At 50.1% G+C, this 20,510-nt stretch overlaps 1 protein-coding gene across 1 annotated transcript in view; it reads right to left on the bottom strand.

The window, feature by feature from the left end:
* Positions 1-274: 274 nt before the first annotated feature.
* LOC116958042 (uncharacterized) overlaps positions 275-20,510 on the bottom strand; it is an 88,943-nt gene continuing 68,707 nt past the window's right edge. Inside the window, exons 10-14 of the mRNA XM_032980529.2 lie at positions 18,980-19,135; positions 10,883-11,180; positions 6,296-8,643; positions 4,232-4,722; positions 275-1,113 (exon numbers count right to left, since the gene is read on the bottom strand). Of these exons, the coding sequence (XP_032836420.2) occupies positions 525-1,113; positions 4,232-4,722; positions 6,296-8,643; positions 10,883-11,180; positions 18,980-19,135 (3,882 nt within the window). The 3' untranslated portion in view covers positions 275-524. The remainder of the gene's footprint in view (positions 1,114-4,231; positions 4,723-6,295; positions 8,644-10,882; positions 11,181-18,979; positions 19,136-20,510) is intronic.

A 20,510-nucleotide genomic window follows, 5' to 3' on the forward strand; every position in this document is an offset into this window, starting at 1 on the left:
GCTGGTGTCGGTTTATTCTCCTGCTGCTGCTGCTGCTGTTGACGACGACGACGACGACGATGATGGCCGGCCGCTGCCGATTATGACGATACTCATGATGATGTCGAAGCTCGCACCGATTTAGTTTTTTTATTGCTGTTACTCCGTGGTGGGTGGGGTGGGGGGGTGGAGTCTCTTCCAGGGGAAGGGGCTCTGGAAAGTGGGGGGGGGGGGGGGGGGGGGGGGGAAGGGCAGGGGGCGGGGGTGGGGGTCTGTCGGCCAGCGTGCAAACCCCCCCCCCCCCCCGCCCCTCCCGGCACACCACGTCCAAGAATACCTCTCGACATTGTGGCTTCCGTGGGCAGCGACCAGCCCCCCACTGTGAAAGATGAAGCTGCTGCTGCTGCTGCTGCTGCTACCGCTAAAGCAGCCACAGCCACAGCCACCACCACCACCACCACCACAGCCACAGAGTCAGCTCCATCTCCGCCGCTCACCTCTCCCGCCACACTCCGCCGCCGCCGCCGCCGCCGCCCAAAACCGCTTCAAAGGAATCCGCCGTAGTTGCCGCTCATCTGCATGCGCGGCCGCGCGCACGTGGTGAGGAACGTGGGCGGGGCGGCCGCGGTGCCGGGGGCCCCCCGCGTCGGGGGGCCCGGCGGCAGGAGGGGGCACGACGTTGACGCGGGGGGGGCCGCCGCCCCCGCCCCCTCGGCGGGCCCCCGAGCCGCGGCTGTCTCCTCCTCCTCCTCCTCCTCCACGCCGTCTCCTCCGTGCGCCGCCCCTCCGTCGCCGCCGCCTCCACCGCCTCCACCGCCTCCTCCGTCGCCTCCTCCGCCCGCGAAGAAGCGGAGCTCGGCGGCGCCTCCGTCGCCGCCCAGCGGAGCCGACGGCGACGGCGAAAGCGGCGGCGCCCACTCATGCCTGAGGCCCGGCCGCAGCCTGGGCCTGCCCTTGGCGGCCGGGGGCTCGTCCGGGCGACGGGGCCTTCGCCCACGCTTGGCCGGGGCGGCCGCCGCCGGGGAGAGCGGCGGCGGCGGCCGCCGCCGCCGCTCTTCCGGCGCAGGGGACGGAGTGGAGTCCAGCCCCAGCAGCTGTTGCCGGGCCTGCTGCTGGCGGAGGAGCTCCTTCTCCCTGCGGGCGGCGGGCGGGGTGCGGAAGGGGGCGGGGGGGGGGGGGAGACGCTCGCTGCCTCGTTTGGGGACTCAGGAGGTCACGGGCTCCATGCTGACCATGAGGCCCGCGACACAATGGAACCCAGCCGCTTAACGGTGGCAATCGGCTCCGCGAAAGCGGCGATCGAGTGATTTGGCCGTTAAGCGGAGTACAGGCAGTCCCCCAGGTTACGGAAGGGGTTAGAGGTTGCCGAGAATGATCCGTAAGCTGAATTTCATTCACGCATGTCGGAGGGTTGAACAATTTCACCCCCCCAAAATCAAGATAAATTCCCATAGCCGGAAATAGTTGTGTCTTCCCCTACGCAGTAACTGATGATGTTCATTCTCTCTCAATACGGTATCACACTGTCATCCATCTTCTATCGCAGCCTCATCATATCATTGTCCATAACGCCCGGCATCTCCTATGAGTCTCGATTTAAAGATTTCGCGACTGCAGGGATTCATCTTCTTGGTTCTTTCGGTAAAGTCACCGCCAGGTAGAATGGAAATGAAATAATAAAAATAAAACGCAATAAAAATAAAATTATCATGACGTTTCAGCCACAACACAAGTAGCCTTAATAAAGTGTCAAAGCTTTCGTGACTGCATAAAATTACTCATTGGTATTTTCGGCAAAGTCACGTATGTAGAAATACAATAAAATTATATTAAAACAAAACAATCACGATGTTTCGATCACAACACAAGCGATCTTCATCAGGTGTCAAGGACAATATTGTAAACAGAAAGCAGTCAAATCATGGAGGTAAATACAACACGATTTGTTCTTGACACCTGATGAAGATCGCTTGTGTTGTGATCGAAACGTCGTGATTGTTTGGTTTTAATATAATTTTATTGTATTTCTACATACGTGACTTTACCGAAAAAACCAATGAGCACAAGTAGCCTTCTTCAGGTGAAGGAACAGAACTGTCACCTGAAGAAGGCTACTTGTGTTGTGGCCGAAACGTCGTGAGAATTTTATTTTATTACGTTTTATTTTCATTATTTCATAATTCCATTCTACGTGGGTGACTTTACCGAAATAACCAAGAAGATGAACTCCTATGAGTCGTTAATCTCATCAAATATCTACCCTAACACTACTAATAGAACACCGATATACTCTAACCAATTGTTTAGAAATACCACGAAACATTTTAATATTTCCATTGAAAGCTTTCGTGACTGCAAGGATTCATCTTCTTTGGTTCTTTCGGTAAAGTCACGTAGAATGAGAATAAAATAATAAATTGATAAAATAAAATAACACAATAATATTCTGAGAGAATATTCTGAGAGAATATTATTGTGTTATTTTATTTTATCAATTTATTATTTTATTATTTTATTTTTTATTTTATTCTCATTCTACGTGACTTTACCGAAAGAACCAAAGAACATGTTAACATTGTAAACAGAAAGCAGTCATTTTTGAATATTCGTTTAGATGCATTCGGCTAGGCCTAGATTTCTCCAATTGCTGTTGGTTCAGACTGTAAGAAATCGAAGTGTAATTGTGTTAAAGTACATGAGGGAAGTAACTCGTGAACTACACTTTAAAAATTAAAACTGGCAAACGTGAACATTGGGCAAAAAAAGATCGTTCTAAGCATAGAAAACAAACAATCACGTGATGCAGCCTGCCTCAGGCCTCCCTCCGTGGTATTCACCTTGCAACCTCACCGCACGGCACCAGCTGGGCTTACCGAACAAACGCAAACATTTCCGCATGTAGATTTTTTTTAACTCGATTTACGGAAGCATTTCCGTAAGTTTTTCCCCTTTTTTTCTGGCAACAAAACTGATACCTTTTTTTTCACGAGGATTCGTGTTTACTGCATTAACCACAATACCTGCAGTCAAAATGCAAACAAAAAAAACACACTGTGATAATATAATATGATGATGCATTGTCCTTGAAACTGATTGGTCCACAACCAAGGGACGGCTTTCTTTTGAGCCTCGACCCAATTGGTGCTCGAAAGAAAGCCGTCCCTTGGTGTGGACCAATCTGTTTCAAGGACAATGCATCATCATATATGATCATAGTGTGGTTTTTGTTTGCATTTTGACTGCAGGTATTGTGGTTAATGCAGTAGCCGTGAATCCTCGTAAAATAATGACTCAGTTTTGTTGCCAGAAAAAAGGGGAAAAAACCCCTTTTATTATTACATTTTGGTACTGGCAAAGGAGGTCTAATGATGTAGATGCTCACCCTGAGCCCTCATTACTTTGCTAGCGGCATTGTCTTTGAGCTGTGTGACGCCTTTTGGCGTCATCTGGTCGAGCACCAATTGGGTCGAGGCTCAAAAGAAAGCTGTCCTTTGGTGTGGACCAATCAGTTTCAAGGACAATGCATCATATATTATCATAGTGTGTTTTTTGTTTGCATTTTTACTGCAGGTATTGTGGTTAATGCAGTAGCCGTGAATCCTCGTAAAAAAGGGGAAAAGCCCATATTATTATTCTCACGACGTTTTGGTACTGGCAAAGGAAGGTCTAAGGACATTTCCGTAAGGTCGGATTTCCCTAAGTCGTGCCTTCCGCAACCCGGGGGACGATCTGTACGACACACCACCACCACAACACTTCGCATAACTATACAAGTCTCCGTCTTCTCTTCACCCCACCACCACCACCACCACCACCCCCACCACCACCTTCATCACCACCACCACCACCACCCCCACCACCACCACCACCTTCCTCACTACCACCATCACCAGCGCATTCACCACCATCACCTTCATCACCACCACCACTACCACCACCTTCATCACTACCACCACCACCCCCACCACCACCCCCACCACCACCACCACCTTCATCACCACCACCACCACCACGACCACCACCACCACGACCACCACCACCACGACCACCACCACCACCACCACGACCACCACCACGACCACCACCACCACCTTCACCACCACCACCACCACGACCACGACCACCCCCACCACCACCCAGCACCCCCACCACCCCCACCACCCCCACCACCACCACGCGTCCCTCTCCCCCACCCCACCCACCCACCCCACCCACCCACCCCCACCACCACCACCACCCTCCCCGCCCTCACCTCTCCCGCGCGGCCACCCTGGCCTCCCAGAGTGCGTGCCCGTGGTGGGGGCGTGTGAGGTTCTTGTGCTGATAGAAGACGAGGGCGATGCGCGTGGGCTGTGCCCGGTCCGGGCACGCCAGCGGCGTGGTGGCGTGCAGCTCGCGCTTGGCGCACTCGATGAGCACCGAACCGTGTGCCGGGGCCACGGCCACGCCGCCGATGCTCGCGTCCAGGAAGTTGTGCTCGCTGTCCGAAAACTCCTCGTCCGGCGTGGGCGGCCCGCGGAGCTCCCGCTCGCAGGCCGCCCGCTGCTCCGCCTCCTCGGCCCGCTCGGCCCCCTCGGCCCGCTCGGCCCCCTCGGCCCGCTCGGCCCCCTCGGACCCCTCGGCCCGCTCGGCCCGCTCGGCCCTCTCGGCCCTCCCTCTCGTCGCCTCGTTCACGGCCACGGAGGATGAGGAGGAGGATGAGGAGGCAGTAGTCTGCTGCTGCTGCTGCTGATGAAAGTGATCCTGGGGAAGATCAGAGTTTAATGTGATGGTGATGATGATGGTGATGATAATGATGATGATGATCAGGCTACTGCTGCTGCTGATGATGATGGTGGTGGTGGTGGTGGTGAGGATTATTAGTGCCACAGTGGCTAAGACATGTTAACTCCCTCGCTTGTAAACAGGAGGATCGCGGGTTCCATCCCTACCCTTAGTATGCCTGCTGCTTTATATATTTGAGTTTTGTGTGTCTCTCATCATAATCAGGATGGCTAAGACATGTTAACTCCCTCGCCTGTAAACAGGAGGATCGCGGGTTCCATCCCTACCCTGACGATGCCTGCTGCTATATATATTTGAGTTTTGTGTGTCTCTCATCATAATCAGGATGGCTAAGACATGTTAACTCCCTCGCCTGTAAACAGGAGGATCGCGGGTTCGATCCCTACCCTGACTATGCCTGCTGCTATATATATTTGAGTTTTGTGTGTCTCTTATCATAATCAGGATGGCTAAGACGTGAACTCCCTCGCCTGTAAACAGGAGGTCGTGGGTTCCATCCTACCCTGACGATGCCTGCTGCTATATATTTGAGTTGTGTGTGTCTCTTATCATAATCAGGATGGCTAAGACATGTTAACTCCCTCGCCTGTAAACAGGAGGTCGTGGGTTCGATCCCTACCCTGACTATGCCTGCTGCTATATATATTTGAGTCTTGTGCATCTCTCATCATAATCAGGATGGCTAAGACATGTTACCTCCCTCGCCTGTAAACAGGAGGTCGTGGGTTCCATCCTACCCTGACGATGCCTGCTGATATATATTTGAGTTGTGTGTGTCTCTTATCATAATCAGGATGGCTAAGACATGTTAACTCTCTAGCCTGTAAACAGGAGGATCGCGGGTTCGATCCCTACCCTGACGATGCCTGCTGCTTTTTATATTTGAGTTTTGTGTGTCTCTCATCATAATCAGGATGGCTAAGACATGTTAACTCCCTCGCTTGTAAACAGGAGGATCGCGGGTTCGATCCCTACCCTGACGATGCCTGCTGCTTTTTATATTTGAGTTTTGTGAGTCTCTCATCATAATCAGGATGGCTAAGACATGTTAACTCCCTCGCCTGTAAACAGGAGGATCGCGGGTTCGATCCCTACCCTGACGATGCCTGCTGCTATATATTTGAGTTTTGTGAGTCTCTCAACATAATCAGGATGGCTAGGAGATGTTAACTCCCTCGCCTATAAACAGGAGGTCGTGGGTTCCATCCCTACCCTGACGATGCCTTCCTGCTGCTGCTGCTGTATATATGGAGTCTGCGTCTCTCTCTCCCTGTGGTGGTCACTGCGTGGATTTCTCTCCGCAGTCCTCCGTTTTTTGCCCCCTTTACATTTAGAATCAATGTCACGTGTTTCAGGTATTGGGCTACTGCTACACATTTCCATGCATTGATATCAGGCTCTTCTCTTTGAGCTGTAATTTGTGATAGCTTCGTCGTTTCTGGCAAAGAGCTATATATCTCAGTGGGGCCTTACCTGGTAAAATTAAAAATAGTAAATAGTTAAGATAGTTATGTCGGTGCAATTGATTTACCTGCTGCTGCTGCTGTTGCTGCTGCTGCTGATGATGATGCTGCTGATTGTTATCATGATGTGAGTTCTGCTGCTGATGCTGCTGCTGCTGCTGCTCATTCCGCTGATGTTGGTTCTGGTGCATAGATTCGAGCTGGCTTTGCTGCTGCTGATGTTGCTGATACTGCTGCTGCTGCTGATGATGATGTTCTTGCATAGATTCCAGTTGCTTCCTTTCCAGCTGAGGATGACTGTGCTGATGTGGGTGCTGCTGCTGCTGCTGATGATGATGATGTTCACTCAGCTGCTGCCGCTGCTGAGCCTGCTGTTGCCGATCCAACAGTTTCTGCTGCTGCTGCTGATGATGATGATGCTGCTGCTGATGATGATGATGATGTTCATGGTGATCACTACGTTGTCCTTCATGCTGATGCTGCTGCCAATGCCCAAAGTCACCCTCCATCTTAACTTCATCCTTCATAACGTGCTGGTGACAATGCTGCTGATGATTCATCAGCAGGCCTTGCCAACCACCGCCACCACCACCACCACCACCATCTACTTTCAACCCATTCACAACCTTAGCTTGGTGATGCTGGTCCTGCTGCTGATGATGATGATGATTCTGCTGATGCTGCTGATGATGATTCTGCTGCTGCTGCTGCTGATGATGATGATGATTCTGACGACGCTGGGTGTGCTCATCTTCATCGACGAAATCCCGCGGCTCCGTCTTCACGGTCGCCGGCTGCGTCACCTCCGACCCCTCCGACTCCTCCTCCTCGGACGTTCCGGCCAATCCAACGCCTCCATTGGCCGGGGCCCCGGTGGCCTCGCTGCCGCCGCCGCCGCCGCCGCCGCCCTCCGATTGGCCCACGGGCCGTCGCCACGACGACGACGACGGCGACGCCGACGCCGCAGCAGCGGCAGCCTCCTCCGCCAGGCGGTAGGCCCCGCCCATCGTCGTACCCCCCGTCCACCAATCGGGCGGCTCCGCCTTAATCATGGGCCTGCCCATTGGCCCAGCCCTCCGGCCCGTGGTTACCATGTCCCTGGAGGCTGGGCCTATGCCCAGCAGGGCCCGCTCCGATTGGATGTCGGTCCTGGCCAATGCCACCGATGTTGATGACGATGCCTGCTGATGCTGATGCTGATGTTGTTGATGATGTTGATGATGTTGATGATGATGCTTTTGGAGGAGATGGTGGAGGTGGTGGTGGTGGTGGTGGCTGTTGAGGGAAAGATGGTGGGTGCTGCTGTCGCTGTTGCTGTGGTATTGGTGGTGGTTTTGGAAGGCCTGCTGATGATTATTTTGGCTGATGCTGCTGCTGACGCTGTCGCTGATGCTGCTGTTTAAACTGTACCGGCTTTGGTCTTCCTGCTGCTGATTCTGCTGCTGATGATGCTGCTGCTGTGGTTGACAGCCATCTTGTTTTTCAGCCAATGGAATTCCTTGCTGCTGTTGATGATGATGCTGCTGATGATGATGATGATTATGGCTGCTGCTGATGCTACTGTTTAAAGTGTACCGGCTTTGGTCTTCCTGCTGCTGATCATTCTGCTGCTGCAGATTCAGCTGCTGATCATTCTGCTGCTGCTGATTCTGCTGCTGCTGCTGATGATGATTCTGCTGCTGCTGCTGAATATGATGATGATTGTTTCTGCTGTTATTGTTTAAACTGTGCTGGCTTTGGTCTTCCTGCTGCTCATTCTGCTGCTGCTGATTCTGCTGTTGTTGTTGTTGCTGATTCTGCTGCTGATTCTGATGTTGTTGTTGCTGATTCTGCTGCTGATTCTGCTGCTGTTGTTGCTGATTCTGCTGCTGATTCTGCTGCTGTTGTTGCTGATTCTGCTGTTGCTGATTCTGCTGCTGATTCTGCTGCTGTTGTTGGCAGCCATCTTGTTTCTCAGGCAATGCAATTCCTTGCTGCTGATTATGATTTTGGCTGCTGTTGCTGCTGCTGTTTAAACAGTGTTGGCTTTGGCCTTCCTGCTGCTGATGATGTTGCTGGTAACGGCCATCTTGTCTTTCACATATTCCTGTTTCATGCTGGTGCTGTTGCTGCTGTTGCTGATGATGCTGCAGGGACTGGCCTACATCACCTGCTGATGCTACTGCTGTGTAATCGTAGAGAGCTCCATTGGGCCGCAAGCACTCCTGCTGATGCTGCTGCTGCTGATGATGCTGCTGATGGTGATAAAGAAGCCCTGGGCTATATGCGCTTGCCTGTAGTAGATGCTGTGGAGGGTAGTGCGCATTTAGGGGTTGCTGATGATACTGCTGCTGCTGATGATGATGATGCTGGTAGAGGAATGACAACGGTGGGATGAGAGGAGAGGGCAGAGACTGCGTCCTTGGAGGAATGACGGCTGGAGGGAGAGGAGAGGGTTTTAAAAGTTAAGACCGAAGACGGACACCCCACCCGTATAGCCTCTAACGGTGCCGTAGGGGCAAGCGCTGTTAGTGGTAGCGTAGAGCACCGGCTAAGAAGGCCGCCACTGGAGCACCACATGAGAGAGGGGTGGTGGCCGGACAGCACCATGCCCGACTGCCTAAGTCTCCCCAGTGGCGATGTTTACTGCAGATCGCACCGGGCACTCCTTTGAGTCGACCTAGGGGAGAACCCACGAATGGTTGAGATTGCAGCCGCTGCCACTGGCGTTGGTCGTGTTTGCCCCGAGCGGGAATTGAACTCAGGTCTCACCCCGGTTCGTAGGCACAGGGCCGGACTAACCACTGCACCAACGCTCAACACCAAGTCCTCACACACTCACCGCCCCCCAGCCACGGATTCACCCACCGACTCACCCGCCCACCCATCCCCTGACTCACCCACCCACCCATCCCCTGATTCACTGACCCACCCATCCCCTGACTCACCGACCCACCCATCCCCTGATTCACTGACCCACCCATCCCCTGATTCACCCACCCACACATGCCCTGACTCACCCACCCACCCATCTCCTGATTCACTGACCCACCCATCCCCTGACTCACCCACCCACCCATCCCCTGATTCACTGACCCACCCATCCCCTGATTCACCCACCCACCCATCCCCTGATTCACTGACCCACCCATCCCCTGACTCACCCACCCACCCATCCCCTGATTCACTGACCCACCCATCCCCTGATTCACTGACCCACCCATCCCCTGATTAACTGACCCACCCATCCCCTGATTCACTGACCCACCCATCCCCTCATTCACTGACCCACCCATCCCCTGATTAACTGACCCACCCATCCCCTGATTCACTGACCCACCCATCCCCTGACTCACCCACCCACCCATCCCCTGATTCACTGACCCACCCACCCATCTCCTGATTCACTGACCCACCCATCCCCTGACTCACCCACCCACCCATCCCCTGATTCACTGACCCACCCATCCCCTGATTCACCCACCCACCCATCCCCTGATTCACTGACCCACCCATCCCCTGACTCACCCACCCACCCATCCCCTGATTCACTGACCCACCCATCCCCTGATTCACTGACCCACCCATCCCCTGACTCACCCACCCACCCATCCCCTGATTCACTGACCCACCCATCCCCTGATTCACTGACCCACCCATCCCCTGATTCACTGACCCACCCACCCACTGACTCACCCACCCACCCATCCCCTGATTCACTGACCCACCCATCCCCTGATTCACTGACCCACCCATCCCCTGACTCACCCACCTACCCATCCCCTGATTCACTGACCCACCCATCCCCTGATTCACTGACCCACCCACCCATCCCCTGATTCACTGACCCACCCATCCCCTGATTCACTGACCCACCCATCCCCTGATTCACTGACCCACCCACCCACTGACTCACCCACCCACCCATCCCCTGATTCACTGACCCACCCATCCCCTGACTCACCCACCCACCCACCCATCCCCTGATTCACTGACCCACCCATCCCCTGATTCACTGACCCACCCATCCTCTGATTCACTGACCCACCCATCCCCTCATTCACTGACCCACCCATCCCCTGATTAACTGACCCACCCATCCCCTGATTCACTGACCCACCCATCCCCTGACTCACCCACCCACCCATCCCCTGATTCACTGACCCACCCATCCCCTGATTCACTGACCCACCCATCCCCTGACTCACCCACCTACCCATCCCCTGATTCACTGACCCACCCATCCCCTGATTCACTGACCCACCCACCCATCCCCTGATTCACTGACCCACCCATCCCCTGATTCACTGACCCACCCATCCCCTGATTCACTGACCCACCCACCCACTGACTCACCCACCCACCCATCCCCTGATTCACTGACCCACCCATCCCCTGACTCACCCACCCACCCACCCATCCCCTGATTCACTGACCCACCCATCCCCTGATTCACTGACCCACCCATCCTCTGATTCACTGACCCACCCATCCCCTCATTCACTGACCCACCCATCCCCTGATTAACTGACCCACCCATCCCCTGACTCACTCACCCACCCACCCACTGACCCACCCACTGACCCACCCACCCACTCACCCACCCACCCACCGACCCACCCACCCACCCACTCACCCACTCACACACCCATCCCCCACCCCCCACCCCTACTCACCTCCTCCGCCCCTCCTCCTCCTCGTCCTCTTCACTTTCCACAGAGGCGGGGTCATGGCCGGGGTCAGAGATCGTGCCCCCAGGGGGGTCATCGGAGTGCCCGGGGTCATGGGAGTCATGGGGGTCACGGGGGTCATCGGGGTCATGGGGGTCGCGGGGGTCGCGGGGGTCCCCGGGGTGGTAGGGGTCATGGCGGCAAGGGCGTCCAACTTGGCCCTCTTGGCGTCGAGTCGCCGCCTCCGTGCCGACTTCTCCGGGGCTGGGAGGCGGCGAACCTCCCTCCGGAACGACTTCAGCACCTGGACGGCAGGACCAATCAGGCGGTCGTTACAGACCGCGCCCTGTCTCTCTCTCGACCAATCAGGCGGTCGTTACAGACCACGCCCTGTCTCTCTCTCTCTCGACCAATCAGGCGGATCGTTACAGACCACGCCCCGTTTCTCTCTCTCTCTCTCCCTCGACCAATCAGGCGGTCGTTACAGACCACGCCCCGTTTCTCTCTCTCTCTCGACCAATCAGGCGGTCGTTACAGACCACGCCCTGTCTCCCTGTCTCTCTCTCTCTCGACCAATCAGGGGATTGTTACAGATCACGCCCTGTTTCTTTCTCTCTCTCTCGACCAATCAGGGGATCGTTACAGACCACGCCCCATTTCTCTCTCGCTCTCTCGACCAATCAGGCGGTCGTTACAGACCACGCCCTGTCTCTCTCTCAACCAATCAGGCGGTCGTTACAGACCACGCCCTGTCTCTCTCTCAACCAATCAGGCGGTCGTTACAGACCACGCCCCGTTTCTCTTTCTCTCTCTCTCTCCCTCGACCAATCAGGCGGTCGTTACAGACCACGCCCTGTCTCTCTCTCAACCAATCAGTCGGTCGTTACAGACCACGCCCTGTCTCTCTCTCAACCAATCAGGCGGTCGTTACAGACCACGCCCCGTTTCTCTCTCTCTCTCTCTCTCTCCCTCGACCAATCAGGCGGTCGTTACAGACCACGCCGTCTCTCTCTCTCTCGACCAATCAGGCGGTCGTTACAGACCACGCCCTGTTTCTCTCTCTCTCGAACAATCAGGGGATCTTTTGATTTAAAGCTTTCGTGACTGCAGTAATTCATATTCTTAGTTTTTTCGGTAAAGTCACGTTGAAGAGAAACAACAAAATAACAAAATATATATAAAACAATAAAAAATTCTCACGACGTTTCGACCATAACTCAAACGGTCATCATCAGGTGTGTCGGTTTGCATAAATTTATTTTGAAAACGGCATATTTATTTATTTATATAAAAATAACGTTTGCGTCACGCGCAACGATTGGCTGTTTGCCAGGACTAGTCCATCTATTTTTTTTGAAAAGAGGAGGGGGGAGACGAAATTTGTTTTTATGTATGCTGTCTGAAAGCCACTGTAAGCGTGAACAATCAATCAAGAACTGAAATGATTTATCAAATCTTTCCAATGATTGCTAAGATAGAATCCATCTTCTCGGTTGAAATTGTCTCTGTGTTTGTATATGTGGATAGCCTCATGAACGAATCTCTCATGGAAGCCAGATGGCTTACAAAGAACCTCCGTCTTGGAAAAGTCAATGGCATGTGAGCCTACTGAATTAGAACAATGATCTGCTACGGCCGAGGTGTTGGTCCTACCGTGTTTAAGGTCTGCTTTATGTTCACGAATGCGGTCCGAGATATGGCGTTTGGTTTCTCCAATGTAACTACTACCACAGAGGCAACTTAGTTTGTAGACACCAGGGTATTGTATGTCCGGAATCACATCTTTTACAGACGGAACCAGATCACGGATTTTATGTAATGTGTTGAAACGGACCTGGATCTTGTGTTTATTCAAGATTTTGGAGATCTTTTTTGTGATCCCAGCAATGTAGGGTAAAGTGATGGTTTTGAAAGGCTCCTCAAGAGGGTTCTTCTTCATGGTTTGAGTGATAGCTTTGCGGATTGTATAGTCGGAGTAACCATTAGCCCTAAGAGCTTGGTGTACGTGCTTGAGTTCACTGCTTATGTGTTCCTGGTCGGATATGCATTGGGCTCTATGATACAGAGTCTTGATGAGAGAATTCTTCTGTGATGGATGGTGGTGGGAATCCGGTTTCAGATAAGCATCCGTATGGGTAGCTTTCCTGTAGACAGAGTGGCTCATTGAACCATCAGGTCTCTTTTTAATTAGGACATCCAAAAAAGGTATCTTGCCATCTATTTCGACTTCCATGGTAAATCTGATGGCTGGGTGTATGGAATTGATGTGGTCGAAGAATTGGTCTAGAGCAGGCCGGCCATGTGGAAGAGGTACGTGGATGACACTTTTGTCATCTGGCCACATGGCCGGCCTGCTCTAGACCAATTCTTCGACCACATCAATTCCATACACCCAGCCATCAGATTTACCATGGAAGTCGAAATAGATGGCAAGATACCTTTTTTGGATGTCCTAATTAAAAAGAGACCTGATGGTTCAATGAGCCACTCTGTCTACAGGAAAGCTACCCATACGGATGCTTATCTGAAACCGGATTCCCACCACCATCCATCACAGAAGAATTCTCTCATCAAGACTCTGTATCATAGAGCCCAATGCATATCCGACCAGGAACACATAAGCAGTGAACTCAAGCACGTACACCAAGCTCTTAGGGCTAATGGTTACTCCGACTATACAATCCGCAAAGCTATCACTCAAACCATGAAGAAGAACCCTCTTGAGGAGCCTTTCAAAACCATCACTTTACCCTACATTGCTGGGATCACAAAAAAGATCTCCAAAATCTTGAATAAACACAAGATCCAGGTCCGTTTCAACACATTACATAAAATCCGTGATCTGGTTCCGTCTGTAAAAGATGTGATTCCGGACATACAATACCCTGGTGTCTACAAACTAAGTTGCCTCTGTGGTAGTAGTTACATTGGAGAAACCAAACGCCATATCTCGGACCGCATTCGTGAACATAAAGCAGACCTTAAACACGGTAGGACCAACACCTCGGCCGTAGCAGATCATTGTTCTAATTCAGTAGGCTCACATGCCATTGACTTTTCCAAGACGGAGGTTCTTTGTAAGCCATCTGGCTTCCATGAGAGATTCGTTCATGAGGCTATCCACATATACAAACACAGAGACAATTTCAACCGAGAAGATGGATTCTATCTTAGCAATCATTGGAAAGATTTGATAAATCATTTCAGTTCTTGATTGATTGTTCACGCTTACAGTGGCTTTCAGACAGCATACATAAAAACAAATTTCGTCTCCCCCCTCCTCTTTTCAAAAAAAATAGATGGACTAGTCCTGGCAAACAGCCAATCGTTGCGCGTGACGCAAACGTTATTTTTATATAAATAAATAAATATGCCGTTTTCAAAATAAATTTATGCAAACCGACACACCTGATGATGACCGTTTGAGTTATGGTCGAAACGTCGTGAGAATTTTTTTTTATTGTTTTATATATATTTTGTTATTTTGTTGTTTCTCTTCAACGTGACTTTACCGAAAAAACTAAGAATATAATCAGGGGATCGTTACAGACCACGCCCCGTTTCTCTCTCGCTCTCTCGACCAATCAGGCGGTCGTTACAGACCACGCCCTGTCTCTCTCTCTCTCTCGACCAATCAGGCGGTCGTTACAGACCAGGCCCTGTCTCTCTCTCTCTCGACCAATCAGGCGGTCGTTACAGACCACTCCCTGTCTCTCTCTCTCAACCAACCAATCGGGCGGTTGTTACAGACCACACCCCGTTTCTCTCTCTCTCTCTCTCAACCAATCAGGCGGTCGTTACAGACCACGCCCTGTCTCTCTCCACCAATCAGGTGGTCATTACAGACCACGCCCTCTCTCTCTCAACCAATCACGCGATCGTTAAAGACCACACCCTGTCTCTCTCTCTCAAACAATCAGGTGATCGTTACAGGCCACACCCTGTCTCTCTCTCTCAACCAATCAGGCGGTCGTTACAGGCCACACCCTGTCTCTCTCAACCAATCAGGTGATCTTTACAGGCCACACCCTGTCTCTCTCTCAACCAATCAGGTGATCGTTACAGGCCACACCCTGTCTCTCTCTCAACCAATCAGGCGGTCGTTACAGGCCACACCCTGTCTCTCTCTCAACCAATCAGGTGATCGTTACAGGCCACACCCTGTCTCTCTCTCAACCAATCAGGCGATCGTTACAGACCACTCTCTCTCTTTCTCTCAACCAATTAGGCGATCTTTATAGGCCACACCCTGTCACTCAACCAATCAGGCGATAGTTACAGACCACACCCTGTCTCTCTCTCTCTCTCAACCAATCCCACATTCATTATAGGCCACACCCTGTCTCTCTCTCTCAACCAATCAGGCGATCATTAAAGACCACGCCCTCTCTCAACCAATCAGGCGATCATTAAAGACCACGCCCTCTTTCAACCAATCAGGCGATCATTAAAGACCACGCCCTCTCTCAACCAATCAGGTGATCGTTACAGACCACTCCCTGTCTCTCTCTCAACCAATCAGGAGATCGTTAAAGACCACGCCCTCTCTCAACCAATCAGGTGATCGTTACAGACCACTCCCTGTCTCTCTCTCAACCAATCAGGTGATCGTTACAGGCCACACCCTGTCTCTCTCTCAACCAATCAGGCGGTCGTTACAGGCCACACCCTGTCTCTCTCTCAACCAATCAGGTGATCGTTACAGGCCACACCCTGTCTCTCTCTCAACCAATCAGGCGATCGTTACAGACCACTCTCTCTCTTTCTCTCAACCAATTAGGCGATCTTTATAGGCCACACCCTGTCACTCAACCAATCAGGCGATAGTTACAGACCACACCCTGTCTCTCTCTCTCTCTCAACCAATCCCACATTCATTATAGGCCACACCCTGTCTCTCTCTCTCAACCAATCAGGCGATCATTAAAGACCACGCCCTCTCTCAACCAATCAGGCGATCATTAAAGACCACGCCCTCTTTCAACCAATCAGGCGATCATTAAAGACCACGCCCTCTCTCAACCAATCAGGTGATCGTTACAGACCACTCCCTGTCTCTCTCTCAACCAATCAGGAGATCGTTAAAGACCACGCCCTCTCTCAACCAATCAGGTGATCGTTACAGACCACTCCCTGTCTCTCTCTCTCAACCAATCAGGAGATCGTTAAAGACCACGCCCTCTCTCAACCAATTAGGTGATCGTTACAGACCACTCCCTCTTTCAACCAATCAGGCGATCATTAAAGACCACGCCCTCTCTCAACCAATCAGGCGATCATTAAAGACCACGCCCTCTCTCAACCAATCAGGTGATCGTTACAGACCACTCCCTGTCTCTCTCTCTCAACCAATCAGGAGATCGTTAAAGACCACGCCCTCTCTCAACCAATCAGGTGATCGTTACAGACCACTCCCTGTCTCTCTCTCAACCAATCAGGAGATCGTTAAAGACCACGCCCTCTCTCAACCAATCAGGTGATCGTTACAGACCACGCCCTTTCCCACTCTGTAGGTCCCACTGATTAAACAACCGATACACTAAACTTCGATTTAAAGCTTTCGTGACTGCAAGGATACATCTTATTTGGTTATTTCGGTAAAGTCACCACCACGTAGAATGAGAATAAAATAATTAAATAAAGCAATAAAATTCCCACGACGTTTCGTCCACAACACAAGCGGCCTTCTTCAGGTTGTCCCGACAGGTTTGCTCCTTTCACCTGAAGAAGGCCGCTTGTGTTGTGGCCGAAACGTCGTGAGAATTTTACTGCTTTATTTTATTATTTTATGCTCATTCTACGTGGCGACTTTACCGAATAGAACCAAGGAAGATGAACCACTGCACTAATGAGCCACATGTGGAAGGCATTAACAATGGTTTGTAGAGTATCACCCCTCTTAACGACGGTAACTGGATCCAGGAAACCGGTCGTTAGGTGATTTGGTCGTGAAGCGAGAACAGGAACCACGTTGAATGCTTAATTTGTTCGGATAGCATCGAAAGTTGCCCCAATTTTCTCCACAAACAGGTACTTTAGGATATCTAATCAATGAATATTAATACATAAAGACACTAACATTATAAACACAATATTAAAAGAAACATGGTTAATCAATGCATTCATTAATATTCACTCTGCCGATAACAGGGAATGGTCGGTAAGCGAACACATTGGGCTCTATAGAGGCACTACACTGCACTTTACACTACACTACTATACTGTACTATACACTACTATACACTACACTACTATACACTACACTACTATACACTACACTACTATACACTACACTATACACTACACTACTATACACTACACTACTATACACTACACTACTATACTCTACTATACACTACTATACACTACACTACTATATACTACACTACCATACTCTACTATACACTACTATACACTACACTACTATACTCGACTATACACTACACTATACACTACACTACTATACTCGACTATACTCTACTATACACTACTATACACTACACTACTATACACTACACTACTATACACTACACACTACTATACACTACTCTACTATACACTACACTACTTTACACTACACTACTATACACTACACTATACACTACACTACTATACTCTACTATACACTACACTATACACTACACTACTATACTCTACTATACACCACACTATACACTACACTACTATACACTACACTACTATACACTACACTATACACTACACTATACACTACACTACTATACACTACATTACTGTACACTACATTACTGTACACTACACTATACACTACACTATACACTACACTACACTACTATACTACACTACTATACACTACACTACTATACACAACACTACTATACACTACACACTACACTATACACTACGCTACTATACACTACACTACTATACACTACACTACTATACACTACACTACTATACACTACACTATACACTACACTACTATACACTACACTACTATACACTACACTATACACTACTATACACTACACTACTATACACTACACTATACACTACTATACACTACACTACTATACACTACACTATACACTACTATACACTACACTACTATACACTACACTACTATACACTACACTACTATACACTACACTACTATACACTACACTACTATACACTACACTACTATACACTACACTATACACTACACTACTATACACTACACTATACACTACTATACACTACACTATACACTACTATACACTACACTATACACTACTATACACTACACTACTATACACTACACTACTATACACTACACTACTATACACTATACACTACTATACACTACACTACTATACACTACACTACACTATACACTACACTACTATACACTACACTATACACTACACCACTATACACTACACTACTATACACTACACTATACACTACTATACACTACACTACTATACACTACACTATACACTACTATACACTACACTACTATACACTACACTATACACTACTATACACTACACTACTATACACTACACTACTATACACTACACTACTATACACTACACTATACACTACACTACTATACACTACACTACTATACACTACACTACTATACACAACACTATACACTACACTACTATACACTACACTACTATACACTACACTAATATACACTACACTATACACTACTATACACTACACTACTATACACTACACTATACAGTACTATACACTACACTACTATACACTACACTATACACTACACTACTATACACTACACTATACACTACACTACTATACACTACACTATACACTACACCACTATACACTACACCACTAAACACTACACTACACCTGGATGGCTCCTCTCTCTCCCCCACCTCTCTCTCTCTCTCTGTTTAACACGTGCCAGGCTTTCACGACCAACGTCATCCACACACACACACATACACGGTTCTTATTTTTTTCATTTCGCTTTACATCCCGGGAAAAAAAAACTAATAACCCGTCGTCAAAACCAGCCACCACCGGACGCAGCCAATCAGCGAGGCTTATCTCTCTCCCTCCCTCTCTCTCCCCCTCTCGCCCACACACTGTCACCCCTCTCACCTGTATGGCTCCGCTCTCCACCTTGCGCCTCTGGCTGTCCTCGTCGCCATGCTCGTCCGTGGGCGACAGGGTGTAGAGTGGCAGCACGTGCAGCTGCTCGTCCTCGGGGATGTCGCCAACACGCACGCGGTTCTGTTCGCGGGTCAGCGTGCACACCTGGCAGGGTGGGCGGTGGGCGGTGGGCGGTGGGCGGGGGGGCAAGCGGCGTCATCGGCATCAGCGGCACCGTAGTCGGTAGTGTCGTCATCGTCATCGTCAACAACGTCGTCGTCATCAACAACAACAACGTCGTCGTCATCATCAACAACGTCGTCGTCATCATCAACAACGTCGTCGTCATCAACAACAACGTCGTCGTCATCATCAACAACGTCGTCGTCATCATCAACAACGTCATCGTCAACAACGTCATCGTCATCATCATGAACAACGTCGTCATCGTCATCGTCATCATCAACAACGTCGTCATCAACAACAACAACGTCGTCGTCATCATCAACAACGTCGTCGTCATCATCAACAACGTCGTCGTCATCATCAACAACGTCGTCGTCATCATCAACAACGTCGTCGTCATCGTCAACGTCATCATCAACAACGTCATCGTCATCATCATGAACAACGTCGTCGTCGTCAACGTCATCATCAACAACGTCGTCGTCATCATCATGAACAACGTCGTCGTCATCGTCATCATCAATAACGTCGTCATCAACAACAACAACGTCGTCGTCATCATCAACAACGTCGTCGTCGTCATCGTCATCAACAGCATCATCATCGTCATCATCAACAACGTCGTCATCGTCATCGTCGTCAAAAGCATCGTCAGCAGCGGCACCAGCATCATCGTCGTCGTCATCAACAGCATCATCATCATCATCAATAACATCGTCGTCGTCCTCGTCATCGTCATCATCAACAGCATCATCATCATCATCAATAACATCGTCGTCATCATCATCATCGTTAAAAGCATCGTCAGCAGCGGCACCAGCATCGTCATCGTCATCGTCATCAACAGCATCATCATCATCATCAATAACATCGTCGTCGTCATCATCGTCATCAACAGCATCATCATCATCATCATCATCAATAACATCGTCGTCATCATCATCATCGTTAAAAGCATCGTCAGCAGCGGCACCAGCATCGTCATCGTCATCATCAACAACGTCGTCATCATCATGAACAACGTCGTCATCATCGTCATTGTCATCGTCATCATCAACAACGGCATCACAGCTCCTACGATTACTGTTGTTGCGTTGTTTTTACAGCTTTATTTTTGGTGATTCGAAAACACATGGTTAATATCAATTGTCTTGTGATTGTTGTTGTTGGCTTGCACCACATTGTGATTTTTGCACGCAGCGTTTTAACAAGTTGTTTTTTTTTGGCGTGTGGAATGTTTGCTGGTTTATTCCAGGATGGTTCTGTGACGCGTCGTCGCTTTAAGATGTTTCTCTGTGTTCAAATTTTGTTTGTTGCGGTTGGACCAGACTTAAGAGCCGCATGGCTCACAGGG

Source organism: Petromyzon marinus (genome assembly GCF_048934315.1).
Source record: "Petromyzon marinus isolate PM22_M1 ecotype Great Lakes invasive population chromosome 68 unlocalized genomic scaffold, UKy_Petmar_22M1.pri1.0 chr68_unloc.1, whole genome shotgun sequence".
Taxonomy (NCBI): domain Eukaryota; kingdom Metazoa; phylum Chordata; class Hyperoartia; order Petromyzontiformes; family Petromyzontidae; genus Petromyzon; species Petromyzon marinus.